Source organism: Pristis pectinata, chromosome 17 (assembly GCF_009764475.1).
Source record: "Pristis pectinata isolate sPriPec2 chromosome 17, sPriPec2.1.pri, whole genome shotgun sequence".
Lineage (NCBI taxonomy): Eukaryota > Metazoa > Chordata > Chondrichthyes > Rhinopristiformes > Pristidae > Pristis > Pristis pectinata.
This window is the reverse complement of record NC_067421.1, coordinates 26,595,426-26,611,142: the sequence shown is the minus strand read 5'-3', so window position 1 is coordinate 26,611,142 and position 15,717 is coordinate 26,595,426. Positions and strand designations below refer to the sequence as shown.

The following is a 15,717-nucleotide window of genomic DNA, read 5'->3' as shown; positions in this document are numbered from 1 at the left end:
GTGGACTGAATACAGGTGCTCAGCAAATCAATCACCCAACCTGTGTTTGGTTCCTCCAGTGTAGAGGAAGGCATATTGTGAACACCAAATGCAATGCACTCGATTGGAACAAGTGCAAGTAAATCTCTGCCTTACCTGGAAGGACTGTTTGTGTCCTTACATTCCCAGTGTTCGATCCATTGCCCTACCCCACCTTCTCTGCTGCTAAGACGAATTTGCCTTCTCTCTTTCTCAGTTCCGATAAAGGATCTTTGACCTGAAGCATTAATTGTTTCTCTTTCTACCCATGCCGCCTGATCTGCTGAGTTTTTCCAGCACTTTCTGTTTTTATCAAAATAAATCACTTTGGATTAAGCATAAGTAGAACATCATCTCAACCAGTGTTTGCAGGCATAATTACTTCACATCTGAGATGATAGATACACGGAAACCAGCACTCTGAATCAAGGAATGAATCATAAGGAATGCAAGAAGTGTTCTCCTGATTAAGAATCTGGGAATTTGGCACAAAGTTGGAGATTAAGATTAACAAAAAAGAAGTTGGAATCTTGGATCATCTTCTGTTCCCAAAATTTGAATTTGTTTCCAAGAGAAATTTGAAGTCTGTTTCATGCAAAGTAGATCAGACACATACAGGGAAATACAAATGCACCCACAGAACAACAGTATCACCTGATATACAAGGCCCTATCTAAATTGCAAAAGAACTTCAAAAATTTGCAGCTGAACTGTGGACACGATGGATAAAAGTACAGAAAAGTGCATAACTGCTTAAAACATTTAAATCATACCATTAAATAAATTTTGTAGAGCAGCATATGTCAGTAACTATCTTACTTTTCAATACATATCTCCTGGTATACTGAAAAATCAAAAAAACCTGCAGATTCTGGAAACCTGAAATAAAAGCAGAAAATGCCAGAAAAGCTCAGTAGGTCCAGCAGCACCTGTGGAAAGAGAAACAGTCAACATTTCTTGTCAGCAACTCTTCCAGACTAGAAACATTGACCGATTCACTTTCCACAGATGCTGCCTGATCTGTGGAGTTTTTCCAGCATTTTCTGGTTTTATTTTTCTCAGGACATGGCAGTTCTTTGCTCCATTCTAAGTTTGATTAGTTTGGTTCCCGGCATCTCCTGCAGAAAAGGGTGAGTTTGGGATCTTGGATTGGGTGGATTGACAGCAAACCCTGGGGATGGCTGAAAGGGAGCCCAGAGACCCCTGGAGCAACTGAGGTGGAGACTAGAGAGCCCTGGAGTAGGTCAGATGATCCAGTCCATTGTGATCCAGGCCTGACATTGCAACATTCACATTATTACAGTGTAGATGGAGCCTTGCCTGTACATTCTGAAACCCACCTGTTGTTCCACAGTTACCCTTTCAACATTATGACTCAGGTACAATGATGTACATACTCTATGACTATAATCCTCATGTAATAGTGGAAATCTGAATCCATGAAACAACAGCAACTATTTACCCTGCATCATCTTCATTCTTTTCAAAAGGCAATAGCCTAAACCAGCCCCTGGTTATTTGAGTCTTCTGAAGTGCATCCAAATTGAAGTCAATCTAGTTAGGAGAAAAAAGCAGACATATTCCTTTATAAACATGCAGGCAATAGTAAACAATGATAAAACAAGCACAAACACAAAAATATATTGGTTTGGTTTCCACAGTACCAATCAGGTCAGAGCTTTCTGCTTGATCAACACACCTCAAGCCTCCAAAATTTGAACTTAATATTCACCCTTCCATAGAGCCATACAGAAGAGAAACAGGACCTTTGGCCTATCATGTCCTTGCCAGCCATTATACTTCTCTATGTTAGTCCCATTTACCTGCATTCGGTCAGTTGTCTTCTATATCTTGATGATTCAAGTGCTTGTCTAGATGCTTCTTAGATGTTGTGAGAATTTGCCTCTACCACCTCCTCAAGTAGCATGTTCCAGATTCCAACTACTCTATGTGAAAGAATTCCCGCTCACATCCGCTTTAAAACTCTTTCCTCTCACATTATGCCCTTTAGTTTTAGACACACCTCACAATGGAAAAATAATTCTAACTATATACCCTCAAATCCACCACGTCCCAATGTGGCCAACAGTATGTACTATCTTTAGAATGTGCTGCACCAACTCATCAAGCTTGCTTAAACCTAATTTCTCAAACCCATCACCTACATCCCCAGGAACAACAAAACTATCACCTTTAGGACCACCTACAAATCATGCACTTGGACAAGCTTCATCATTCTTTATTGCAACTTGACCCAAATCCCCCAAAGACCCCCTAATATTAGGTGAAAGCACCATCACTAACATTTGGGAATTAGTAATTCAGAATTGACCTGGTAGAAGAATCTCTTTTTAAAACATGGATAACAATGCGAGGAATTCCATAGCATGGGAAAAAGAGAAGAGTTTGTTCATTACAATTGCATTTTATGCCAATGCTCATTAGGATTTCTATGGGAAGTCACTTCTGAAAAACTTTTTCTGAATTAATCCCAGGGACTGAAGACTAGAATCCTGCTAGAAATAAAGTAACACCATCCTGAGTGATCTTGTAAGTCTTCAGCTACTATGTTGTAAACAACACTTATAAGACTCATTAGATCCAATTATTATGTCTCAGCCTGATAGTCAATGGGACAATAGAGAACTGACCATGAATCAAGCTCTCAACATTAAGAGGAAATGCTTCCCTACAAACAGGATATGGTTGGAAGTAGAAACCCGGAACATCCTACACAGTAAAGTATGAACGGACTGTGTACATCCCACACCACGTGCAGTCACATCTGCAGGGTTTGTATGTTGCAAGTGAACTCCTGCCAAGTCAGCATGGTACTACTACAGATGAGGATCCATACTGAATCCTCTGTAAACTCAAGCTTTAATCAAGAAATGGGGACTGGATTCTAATCCTGATATCACTAGGGTGGTTGCTGTTGGAAGCTGCCTTCAATGTGCGTTTTCTGATGGACTGTCAAGAATTCAGAGTTTTGCCGAGTCCACCTAACTCTTTGAGATGACCATGTGGGAGAACTGCAAACTATACAGCAATTAGACCTGAGTTATAATTGTTGGCCTAATTTTTGCAGGAATGCCAAGCCTATTGATGCATTACTGCAAATGACAACAGAGCCATACAGTCTCCCACTAAGACAGCAGATGTATCTAACATCTTCGAGGTAATCAGGGGCAATGAATATCCATCAGTCAAATTTAATCAGCTGTAGCCATACTGAGGCACAGCATATGGATCTTATAGGATACAAAGGTAAACTAGTGGGACACTGACCACATTTTCACCATTTGACAAAATGAATATTGAGCTTACAAAAACAGTACATATCTTTGAGATCCATAGCAATACATCTCCAGTGAGGTCTGAAGCTCAAGGAACTTTGGCTCAGAATTGATGAACCAGGGTGTAAGATGCAAACATTACAATGCATCAGGGATGGGGAGAATTTACCTGGACAATCAAGCCCATTGGATTAAGTACTGCAGAACCGGTAAGTCAACGGGAACAGGGGGATGTGACCTTGAATGAGGCAGGAATGGGAATCCAGAAGGTAGCACAGGAGCCTCAGTTCTTGCACACGTTCCAACAGATATGAGGCTCTTGCAGCCTGCAGAGGCTTTAGGGTGGATGAACAAACAGATCACAGTACTGTGGTACAGCAGCCATACATTCTAAGTAGCTATGCAGGGTAGGCCAAAATCCTCTGGAGTTTAGAAAAATGAAATGTGATCTCATTCAAACATACACAATTCTTATGAAGCTTGACCAAGCTGATGCATGGACAATGTTTCCCTGAACTGGAGTATCTTGAACTAAGGGTCACAAACTCAAAATAAAGGCATTCAGTACTGAGATTAGAAGAATCTTGCTCACTCAAAAATGCTGTAGAGGCTCAGTGACTGAGTGTATTCAAGACACGAATTGATACATAGATAAATTTTGGAATAGTAGAAGTAAGTATTATGGACTTAGCACAGGAAAGTGGCACTAAGGTGAAATATTAGCCCTGACTTCATTAAGAGTGAGTGCGAGGGGCTGAATGGCCCATTCCTTCTATTTCCTATGTTCTTATCATCTGCACAAAACACTCCCAGTGGCTCCTACAAAACAACTTCATTTACACTATCCCCTTAACATATAAATATATCAAGATGCTTCAGCTTTTTTGTAATAACAGTTGGCCAAAGGCTCAGAGACAGGTTTACCAAAGACTTCAGTGTGAGGCACAGAAGATTAGGGAGGAATTGGCCAAAGGTCTTTGACCTTTAGTGGAACTGAGATGGTGGGGAGGATGGGGGTTTGCATGTGATTATACGAAGCACACACGGAGATTCAGAGAGCCGGAGTGGATGCAAGACTGGAAGAGGCTTATTGGGTAGGATGGGCCAAGGCTGTGCAGGGAGTTGTATATGAGGAGGAGGGTTTAAAATAAGATACAGGGAGCTGGTGTAGATCAGTGAGGATGGGTGTCCAATGAGGTAGGCAAACAAGAATTAGCACAGGAGCAGATTTAAGCAGTGTTCTGTCTTCTGAACAAGGAAGAGGGATGTTAGTAGACAGAGAAGGAAAGTATTAAATCAATAGTCTACAACTGAAAAAAGGATGTCTAAGGTTTTGTGGTAGGCCTAGGACGCACAGAGTAGGCAATACTAAGCAGTCTTCGTAATATACGGTAAATATGTTTGAAACTGAGGTCTGAGCCACACAGGATGCTATGACTCTGCACAGTCTGGTTTAGCTAAAACATGTAGTAAAGGAAGGAGTAGAGCCAATGCCAGGGCAGAAAAGACCATCATTGAGGTAAAAAGTGAAGATTTAGCTCTTTCTGATGTTCAATCGTAGGAAGTCCTAGTTTATCCATAACTTAATATCAGAAGGCCAAGATAGTGATGGGAAAAATCAAAATGGAGTTAGATGCCACCAACAAACATGCAAGAGCTGATTCTGTAACAGAGGGTGAAATTGGTTTGAGCTTAATTTATTTAGTGGTATATTCAAAATTAGTTTTGATTTGCTTTTCTGTATCTGTGTTATAGCGTAAATTCACAGCAGAGTGTAAAGCAGTTAATGCTCTGCATTATCCTAATTAAACCATGATGGGCATTCAAACTAAAACTTAAATGTCCCCTCCCTGCTGCGTATTTTACAGGTGCATCTTAAACTATGACAAATGGAAAGCTGCTTTTTATTGCAAGGATCCCATCAAATTAATTGGCTCTATATTTGAGTCATTGCAAGAACATTACTTTCCATTTGGTATAATGCAGCTTGAAAACTGAAGGGTTTCTACGGAAAAGTGCAAATAATACAAATACTGGTAGATCAAGGTTTAACACACGTCTACTTCACCCATGTTCTACATTTTTGTACTTTTAACACAAATAACCTACTGTAGTGGTGATTTGGAAATGCAATGGTAATAAGGAAAATGCATTGCTGTTGATCCAGTCACTGCTCAGTATGCTGCAGAAATTCTAATGTTACACAACAGGAAAACTGGTGCATTGCAATTCAAGGCCTAGAAGATTGTCTCCTTTGATGGCAGGAAAGGTACAAGATCAATCAAATGTAAAGGCTAGAAAAAGCAAACAGTAACACTTAACAACTCAAATCAAATAAGTTAAACAATTTTCAAGACAGAGTGTTCTAGCATTTATTATTTAAGATACAATTTCCTAACCATTGCAATAAAAGAATGAGCCAGGAGGTTCCTTAGCCACCAAAATGTTAACAGAAACCCAAATTAAATGTGTAAGCATAGCCTCAGCTGAAACTATCTCAGAGGAACAGGAAAAACAAAAGAATTTCCATCCACAGTGATAAGAGTCCTCAATGGGTATAGCAATGCTGCACATCTTGTACCACAAGGCACCAGGACACAAAGTCTACTCAGTTCCCAAAGCACAAAGCAGTTTGTAATGGACCTTAGAATAGCTAATGCCACCAATAGCCAATGCACTTATTACAGGAACATAACTAGGCCATTCAGCTGCTTGAAACTCCTGACAGTTTGTGGCACAGATCAGGAGCCTGAAGAACTAACTGCCCGGATGAGACCAGCTCCAACACACAAGAAATTTGGCACTACCCAGATACAGGAAATCCTCTTGATTAGCATCTAATCTTAAACATACATTCCCTCCGACACGGACAGTTCACTGCCCCAAACCCGCAGCCTCTACCTTCAAAGACAAAGACAACAAATGCTTGGAAACACCACCACTTGCAGGTTCCCTTCCTGGTCACACACCATCCTGATTTGGAAATATTTTGCCATCTCTTTATTGTTAAGAAGCTAAAAGAAACTGTAGATGCTGGAATCTGGAACAAAAATCAGAACGCTGGAAGAACACAGTGGGTCAGGCAGCATCTGTGGAAGCAAAAGATGTAAGTCAACGTTTTGGGTCTAGTCCCTACATTAAAACTGAGAGGGAAGAGAAACTATTGCCAGTACATGGCAGTATGAGGCAGGGTGGGATAGAGGCAGGTAGGTGACAGGTGCCAGAGCCAGGACAAACATACCTGTCAACCTAGTTTTCTTCTGCCTTTATTCACCTTTCGCATCCCACTCTCTCCATCTGCCCATCATCCCCTCCACATCTTGTATCTGGTTCCACCTATCACCTACCAGCTTCTATCCGCCTCACTCTCATACTGCTATATACTGCAACTCTTTCCTCTTCCCTCTCAGCCCCAATGCAGAGTCTCGACCTGAAACGTCGACCTACACCTCTTGCCTCCACGGATGCTGTTTGACTTGCTGAGTTCTTGCAGCATTCAGTTTTTGGTTCCTTTATTGTTGCTGGGTCTAAATTCTGCAACTTTCTATGCAACCACAGGTGGAGATACCTGGAAGTTTATACTCACCACCACCTTCTCAAGGACAGTTAGAGATAGCTAATAATTGTCTGTCTTGGAGCAATCCCCACATCCTGAAAATTGAGTACAAAAACCTCTTCCTTCATTCAATGGGATCTGTATCCTAACTACTCATCTGCTGTGGCTCTGTGTACCTTCAAATCCTTAGGTATCAATCTCAGATTAAAATTAATTAATTTCACATCCACTTCCTTTTATAAGAGAGTTCTACAACTCTACAAGGCTTTGTGTGAGGAGGTGATTCCTAATTTCTCTCCGAAATAGCCACATGCTGATTTTAAAGTTATCCTGAACTCCCACACCACCAGATTATCTCATTCTATTCTGTCATTTCTTTTCACAATCCCAAATCCACAGTCTAATCCCCTTTAACTATCTGCCAAGAAATTATAGAAATCCTCCTCATAATTTAATTCTGCGAGCCCAGGCATGGTTCTGGTGAATCTGTGTTCATTCCAAGGGAAGTGTTTCCTTTCTGGGTTGCAGTGCCCTGAGCTGCCACCCAGATGTAGCAAAAGTTTCCTCCCTATTACTTTCCAAATCTACAGTTATAAAGGCTTCCATTCTGTTGGCCTTTTGGATACTATTTTCATAAGGAACCACTACACGTGCTGGGCTTATTAAAGTTCCAACAGTGTGTGATCAGGGTCATGCACCATATTGGAACCAGAAATGTAGAGATTAAACATTTGCTTCTCATCATCTTCCAGGAAAGTAAGAAGACAGAAACATGGGCTACTGGAATCTAAACTGTTTTAACCATACCCTATGGATTCAGGCACAAATTTCGTCAAGTGTGAATACCAACAAGACAAATGAGACTAGATCAATTCTGGCATCAAGTACTGTTGTTGTGATATTAATGAACAGGAATGAGAAAGTATGTAACCTAAAAACCTTTCAAAACTAATATTTTAAACCTGAATATGTTTTACTGGAGCAGGGTGCTGTTTTGTAATGCTTCATTTGCACTTTCACAACTGGTATTACTCTTCAGAAGACCCAGGTACTGAATAATCTACTGGAAGTTATTATGAGGAAATGCAAAAGCTGATTTCTTGAGTGGGTCACCTTGAACTGATTAAAATGCACTGCTCTTGACACTGGCTTTGATTAGATTCCTGCTCCCTATTTCCAGTACAGGCATTTCAGTGGGCATGCCATGAAGAAAAAATGATTGTTAAGTAGCGCAAAACTGAGGCACATTTTAGATCTTCATAGGGTCATACAGCATGGAAATAGGCCTTTTGGTCCAACTGGTCCATGTTGTTCAAGATTCCCATCTAAGCTAGTCTCATTTGCCTGCGTTTGGCCCATATCCCTCTAAACCTTTCCTATCCATGTACCTATCCAAGTATCTTTTAAATGTTGTTAATGGAACTGCCTCAACCACTTCCTCTGGCAGCTCAATCCATATACTCACCACCCTCAAGGTGAAAAAGTTGCCCCTCAGGTTCCTATTAAATGTCTCCCCTCTCACCTTAAATCTATGCCCTCCAGTTCTTGATTCCCCAGCCCTGGGAAAAGAACTGTGCATATTCACCCTATCTATGCCCCTCATGATTTTATACACAAGAGAACATGTTCATAAAACATGTTTTACTGTTCAAGTTGAACCCTTGCCTTATTGTAGATAACTACAGTCACTATCAACCTAACAATGGTTTTCAATATATGATTTTGAATTTATTCTTGCTCCTCTTCAACTTGTATTCTGTAGTTCAGCTGGACCTTGACAGAGAACCCTAAGGTGGGCTAAATCTTCCAAAATCCAGCAGCACTTATGGCTTTTGGAAAATGGACAGATAGGCTGGGTGCCCCCACCACTGATAATTCCGGCACAAAGCATCTGAGTCAGTGCACCAAGATTGCTGGATTGTCAGGAACACATCCACGCCTCGTGGACAGGAGCAGGAAGAGAACAATAAGGATGTCCTGATAGTGAAGGTGCAGTGGGATACAAAGGCTTTAGGTTCTACTTTATTTTATTTGGTAATAAATGATGACAACTGATAACTGGTAGAGTAAAAAATAATCTAGGGCAATTGTCCTACTGTGTAGAAAAGAAATTGCGGGGAGGAATCAGCCTTTTATTTGGTAATAAATGATGACAACTGATAACTGGTAGAGTAAAAAATAATCTAGGGTAATTGTCCTACTGTGTAGAAAAGAAATTGCGGGGAGGAATCAGCCTTTTCATTTGGGACATCAAGTCAGAACAGAACGTGTCTGAGCCACTGTTTGCAGCCTTTCCTGGGAAGTTCCAAGAGGAAAGGTTGTCCGAGGATAAACAGCTCATTCTCCATGCAGACAGGAAAGGCTAGCACAAGCCCAAGGAATTGCTTGCTGGAGGAGGGGGAAGGGGAGAAAGGTCTGGTACTGCCAAAGGCCAGAGGAGCGGCAAGCTTATCTGATATCTGGGGACAGGAGCTCACCAAATGTCAGATGGCATTTCAGTGGTGGGGCCAATCAGCAGGGACCAGTCGCCAATTCCGAGACTGCTCAAGAGCAAGCAGTGGAAGGAAACAGTGTGATCCCAATGGCATGTGAGTGGTGAGATCTGCCCTGTGACATTCAAGGCCAGAGCTGCTTTACAGCGCAAGTCACCAAACACGTTCAGCATACACTTGAGGTGACGTGGCTACGGCTGGGCACACTCCCCTTGATCCAAGAGTACAAGCTGTGGGATACACTGAAGTGCAGCCTGCACAAAGGACAGATGGGAAATGGCTCTCACAAGGCTGAGAGATAGAGAACATGATCTGTATTTTGTATTCTGAAAATGAAATCCTTCTGTGCACAATCTTCAATGAATTGTTTTGGAACAATGGTGCATGGGATTCTTGTTTCTCACAGTGCAGATAAAACTTTCTGTAAAGATGAGTAAACAAAATGCATTTCTGGAACTGGAGTTGGGGTCAGAAACTGCTCGTTCACTGGGTTTGGCAATTAGGACAAGCTGCTGCTGTCGCCAGTATTATATTTTGCGAGAAGTAGTCAGTCTGGGCAGCCAGCTCAGCTGTAGGGCCAACTACTCAGAACCTTCAGGGAACAGTTCACATAGGAATTTGCAAGTGCATTTATTATCCCCAGTGGTGTAGATTCTGACCTGCACCCTGAAGTGAATAGATTGCACAATGCTGCAAAACTGATGTATCACAGAAATGCTACCACTTATAGATATAGATATAGAACACTACAGCACAGTACAGACCCTTCAGCCCACAATGTTGTGCCAACATTTTATCCTGCTCTAAGATCTATCTAACCCTTCCCTCCCACATAGCCCCCTGTTTTTCTATCATTCATGTGTCTATCTAAGAGTCTCTTAAATGTCCCTAATGTATCTGCCCCCACAACCTCTGCAGGCAGTGCGTTCCACACACCCACCACTCCCTGTGTAAAAAGCTTAACCCTGACATCCCCCTTATACCTTCCTCCAATCACCTTAAAATGATGTCCCCTTATGTTAGCTATTGTCACACTGGGAATAAGTCTCTGACTGTCCACTTGATCTATGCCTCTTATCATCTTGTACACCTCTATCAAAGCCCTAGCTCACTCAAACTTATCCTCATAAGACATGCTCTCCAATCCAGGCAACATCCTGGTAAATCTCCTCTGCACCCTCTAAAGCTTTCACATCCTTCCTATAATGAGACGACCAGAACTGAACACAATACTCCGTGTGGTCTGACCAGTGTTCTATAGAGCTGCAACATCACCTCGCAGCTCTTGAACTCAATACCCCGACTAATGAAGGCCAACACTCCATACGCCTTCTTAACAACCCTATCGACCTGCATGGCAACCTTGAGGGATCTATGGACTTGCAATGTATAGGAGGTTTTACGACACATACTTATGATCTTTGGACACAATTCACAAATGAAATGCAGGTATTTCTGCTGCATTTTTAGCTTAGTAACCTCAAGCAATCAATAATATTATTTTATGTACCTTTTTTTGGTAACAGTCCTGTGAAGTATCTTGGGACATTTTAATATACAAGTGGTGCTATATAAATGCAAGTTGTTGCATTACTCATTGAAATTACATTAGCTTCAGAGCTCACTAAAGCCCTGAATGGCAAGTGCAGAATTGGAATTGACGAGACAGGTTTTAGCACAGAGTCAATTACTGTGCTACCATCTACTTAAAACCATCATCTATCTTCCCTGGCAATGGGTTACAGCAGGTGGGAGTTAATAAGATTTGCAGGTAAACCATAAACGTGCATTGCCTGTAATTTGCAAAAATTTGCCTAATTGCTTATCTTCATGTTTTCAGTCTGACAGTGAAACATACAATTTGGAAGCAGCAAGTGAAACGATGAGTAGTTGCCCTATGAAAGTAGACTTGTGATGGGGGGTGCATGAAAATTGTAAGCTCTGAGCTGCAGCAGAGACAGATGATTTGCTTCACAGGATGCGAGTAAGCGTGGGCGCCCTGACTGTTCTGTGCAGCTACTGTGGAACTATAATTTAAAATAATGGTCTGGTGCATCTGGAATGAGCTTTTAATCTATTCTCTGTTGCATGAGACACCGGCAGGGAGCAGTGACGCAAGACAAAGGGTTCCTCAGCAGACTGTGTGAGACAGAATACCTATCTGTGGGCGCTAGGAATCAAATGCTTTTCATTGAGGAAGGTGCAGATTTTAAGGTCTGAAATTTGCAACACATGTTGGGATTTTGACTTTTAAGCAATGTGATTTAGCCTGAAATCTTCTGGTTACTGAAGTGTATTTTTTGAAAAAAAAATCAAGCATCACCCAGAGAGGCAATTAACAAGCAACTTAAATTGTAAGAAAGATCTTACACCATATTGATTGCCCACAGTCACAGAAACCTGCTACAGATATATTGATAATCTAGCAAGAATTAATCCTTTTGTCTGAGAAATTTAATCAGGGTTTTATCTTTCTGATTTATAATTCTAATCTAGTTTTAAATGTACTGATCAGTTAAGCAAAAACATCTTAATTACCAACAATGGGATCAATTTCTTATCTTACAGCAGATTCGGGTTCACATTATTACTGCACTTACCACAAGTGCAAATATCCATAAGCAGCACTTCCCCCATCAAACTTACATTTTAAGCAGGGTAGCCTTCTTAGGCCTTGTCATTCAACTAGAAGGCAGCCTGGAAATTCAACTTTTCCAATCGTCAACATTTCTCTTCTACTGCTGCCTTGTAGCAACCTCCTCCTAATTAGATTTTCCTTACCCCCAGATGCTTGGTGTCTTGGGGTATATCCACCTTCAATGGTTTATACCAGCCTACCTCTCATTGAAACCTTCAGTTACCATGGGGAATACAAGTCCCCAGGTGGAATAAAGGTGGTGGTCAGGGCAAAGGAGAAATTCTTCGGTCACTAACTTTAAGCATAAGTAAGAAACCAGCCACTGGTCTTACTCACCTCCATACATTTGTTTCCATTTCAATGTAATGGTAAACACAGAGGTGACTATAGATGGTGAGTGATACTCTCACATGTTTAGCATTTATAATCAAGTTCTGCCCCAATGATGGAGGGGATGTCCTCCATAAACTCAAAGGATTTGCAGTTTAACTTCACCTCCAGCAGAATTCCGCCAAGTGCCTCACTCTCCCCATCCCATCAAATCCAAATAATGCTTTATCACTGAAATTTCACCCCAATGACTCCTTCCTCTCCCCTCATCACCACAGTCTCTGACCACACCTCCCCACCCCTGATCACCATCACATCCACTATCAACAACCAAACACATTCACTTGAGTAAATGAGCCATACTCGCATTTGTTTCTCAGAGTAAAGTTACAATTTGGGTCAAAACTTTGAAAGTTTAATTCACACCCACCAGGAAGAAACTGCAATTGCCTTCTCTTATTGCACATCAGAGATTTATCCAGTCTACTGATCCAGGCGAGATTCCAATTCCATCCCAGAGGTGAAAAGAGATCCAGACCACTGTTCCACCCAAACCCTGAAGAAATATACATTTACCTAATCCAGAGATTTTCATTCAGTTGTTCACTGAGCTGCATGCTGTGACAGAGACTTTCTGTTTTATTCATTGCTCCTCTCTGTTTTCAGACAATTGATGGGTTCGCCTTGCCACTTCCAAGTGTACAGTCAATCAACATAACCACTGCACCACCATACAGATTGGTGGTGCCAGTTTCTAAAATTTGCTCATATTACACAAAGAAATAATCTTGACCCAGTTTAATCCGAAATAGCTGTTTTAGCACTGAAATGCTATTTCACATGGCTTTGACAATGGGAGTCAAAACTCCACATCCTGATACTAATCAAAACTAGCTGTTTATCTACATGAACGTCCCAGCCTGAACTCCCAGCTCAATATCAATGTACCAATTATTAGATATATTATCTACAATATACCATTTCTAGACATTGAGAGACTGTGGATAATAGGCATCTATTCCCTGGAGTATAGAGGAATGGGCAGTGGCCCCATTGAAAAATATAAAATTCATTCATACATTGGAAGAATAGATGTTGGGAAGCAATTTTATCAGGTTATAGAGTTTAGAATTCGGGCGTCACAGTCTCAGATAAAAAGGCTGACTATACCAGTCAGGAGAAATGTCTTCGGACAGTGGGTTCAGTCGGTTGACCTCTAATCCAGTAGCCTGCGGATGAGCGATATTCAAAACTGAGATTGGTAGATCCTAAGGCAACAAACGGATTTGGATGCAGATCTAGAATATGCTGATGAAGAACTTGTCCCATGAGCCATTTCAAAGGGAAATTAGGAAGGCAGGGTATTATTGAAATGAGTTGGATTGGGAAATATTGACGTAAAAAAAGAGCTGGGCACCCTCTTACACCAGTTGCTCAAAGTAAACATGCTGATGCAACAAACAGTAAAGGCGGCAAATGGAACATTAGTCTTCTTTGCAAGAGGTTTTGAGTAAAGGAGCAAGAATGTTTTGCTATAATTGTACAGGAAACCCCCGCAGAATGGATGGGGCTCATGGGGGAAGGGGTTGGTGAATCGTGTTCCTAGAAAACAGCGATTTTCCGTAACGTGAAGACATCAAGAAAACGCATCAAGAAATGTGCGGTGAAAAAAAATAAGTTTTGTGTTTACTTATTTACTTTTTTTCATATAAATTCCACGGGAATGAATTTTATTCCGTATCTCAAGTTCTTGGGTAGTGATTCTGAATTCCACGAGGATGAATTTACGTTACCCAAATGGCTGTAACGTGGGGGTCGGCTGTACAGGGTTTTGGTGAGACCACACGTGGAGTACTCTATGCAGTTTCGGTCTTTTTTACCTAAGAAAGTATATACTTGCCATGGAGGGAATGAAGTGAAGGTTCACCACACTGATTCCTGGGATGTTAGAATTATTGTATGAGGAGGGAGCGAGTCAACCAGGCCTGCATTCATTAGAGTCTAGAAGAATGAGAGGACATCTCACTGAAATGGAAAATTCTAACAGAGCAAGATGTACTGGATGTGGGGAGGATGTTTCTCTTGGCTTTAAAGGGGAAAGGTCGAGAATGATTGCTCACAGTCTCAGGATACAGGGTAAGGCATACAGAGATGTGATGAGGAGTCATTTCTTCTCTCAAGATGGTGGATGCCAAGTTACTGAATATACCCAAGAAGGAAGTAGAAAGATTTCTAGACATGAAAAGCACCAGGTGGTATGTAGAGGGAGTGGAAATATGCTATGCAGATCGAGGATCATATTGAATGGCAGAGCAAGTTCAAAGGACTGTTCCTATTTTCTATGTTTCTATGATCTTACTGAATGATGAATTAAGTTCAAGGATCCTATATGTTATGATTCCTCCAGTAACTCAGAACACATCTCAGGACTGGAATGTATTTTATGTGCTCCACTGTGTACACTCATCAACCGGAGTTTCAGAGGAAATCCTGATGTCAACATATGGCCAGACGACTAACTACGGAACAGCATTGTTTAATGTACCTCAATTGCACAAGCCAGGTAATTTGTAGCAGAGTGAAATGGTTCTACTGCCAATAAACATGCACATTAAATTTACTTAAAGAAGAACATCAATATTAAATCACTCATGGGTAAAATCAAAATTTTGAGGAGAGAAATAAATTTTAAAAATGAATACTCCCCAGTCATGAGCTACATGTCACCACAAATGGATTAATTCATCTGATGTAAACTTTTTCTTCCAAAAATTTTTACCCAACACTGAAAGGATTAACAGGACTTAAAATTCCAATACATTCTCTTTCTAGAATGGTTAATATGTAATCAAAAATATAGCTGGAAAAATGCAAGCACACACATCAGCAATGTTTCACATGATCACAATGATTAGCCTCCCGCCAAATAATTGTGGTTAGATTTCCATTCAAAATTTAGAAAGGATCCACAGACAGAATAAAGAGGAACATAGCTATATCCTTTGCTGGGGATCATTAGACGTTTCCTATTATTTTTGATTTGAAGATAAAAAGAGGCAAAAACAACTCGGAAATCTAAACTGGCCAGTAACACTAAATGCACAGGTATCAGCATGTCACATTATTCCTCTGAAATTCATCCCTTTGACTTTTTCCAGACTGAATTTCAGAGGCAGAGTACAAAATACTGACGCTACTGCATAGTATGTTGACAGCAAGTGACAAACGATGAATTTTAGGCAAATGTGCTTACTCAAATGCCAATATGTTCCAAATCTAGCTGTAGTGGACAGAAGCTGAAATTGACCCTCTTTCTGTGGTCCATGGTTGGCAATGTGTGAGCACAACTTTCAGAGAGGCACAGGCCTAAAAGTTCACTATTATTGG

General features: G+C 41.0%; 1 protein-coding gene across 1 annotated transcript in view; it reads right to left on the bottom strand.

The window, feature by feature from the left end:
- LOC127579416 (rasGAP-activating-like protein 1) overlaps nucleotides 1–15,717 on the bottom strand; it is a 166,094-nt gene that overhangs the window by 88,366 nt on the left and 62,011 nt on the right. Inside the window, exon 8 of the mRNA XM_052032211.1 lies at nucleotides 1,481–1,572. Within this exon, the coding sequence (XP_051888171.1) occupies nucleotides 1,481–1,572 (92 nt within the window). The remainder of the gene's footprint in view (nucleotides 1–1,480; nucleotides 1,573–15,717) is intronic.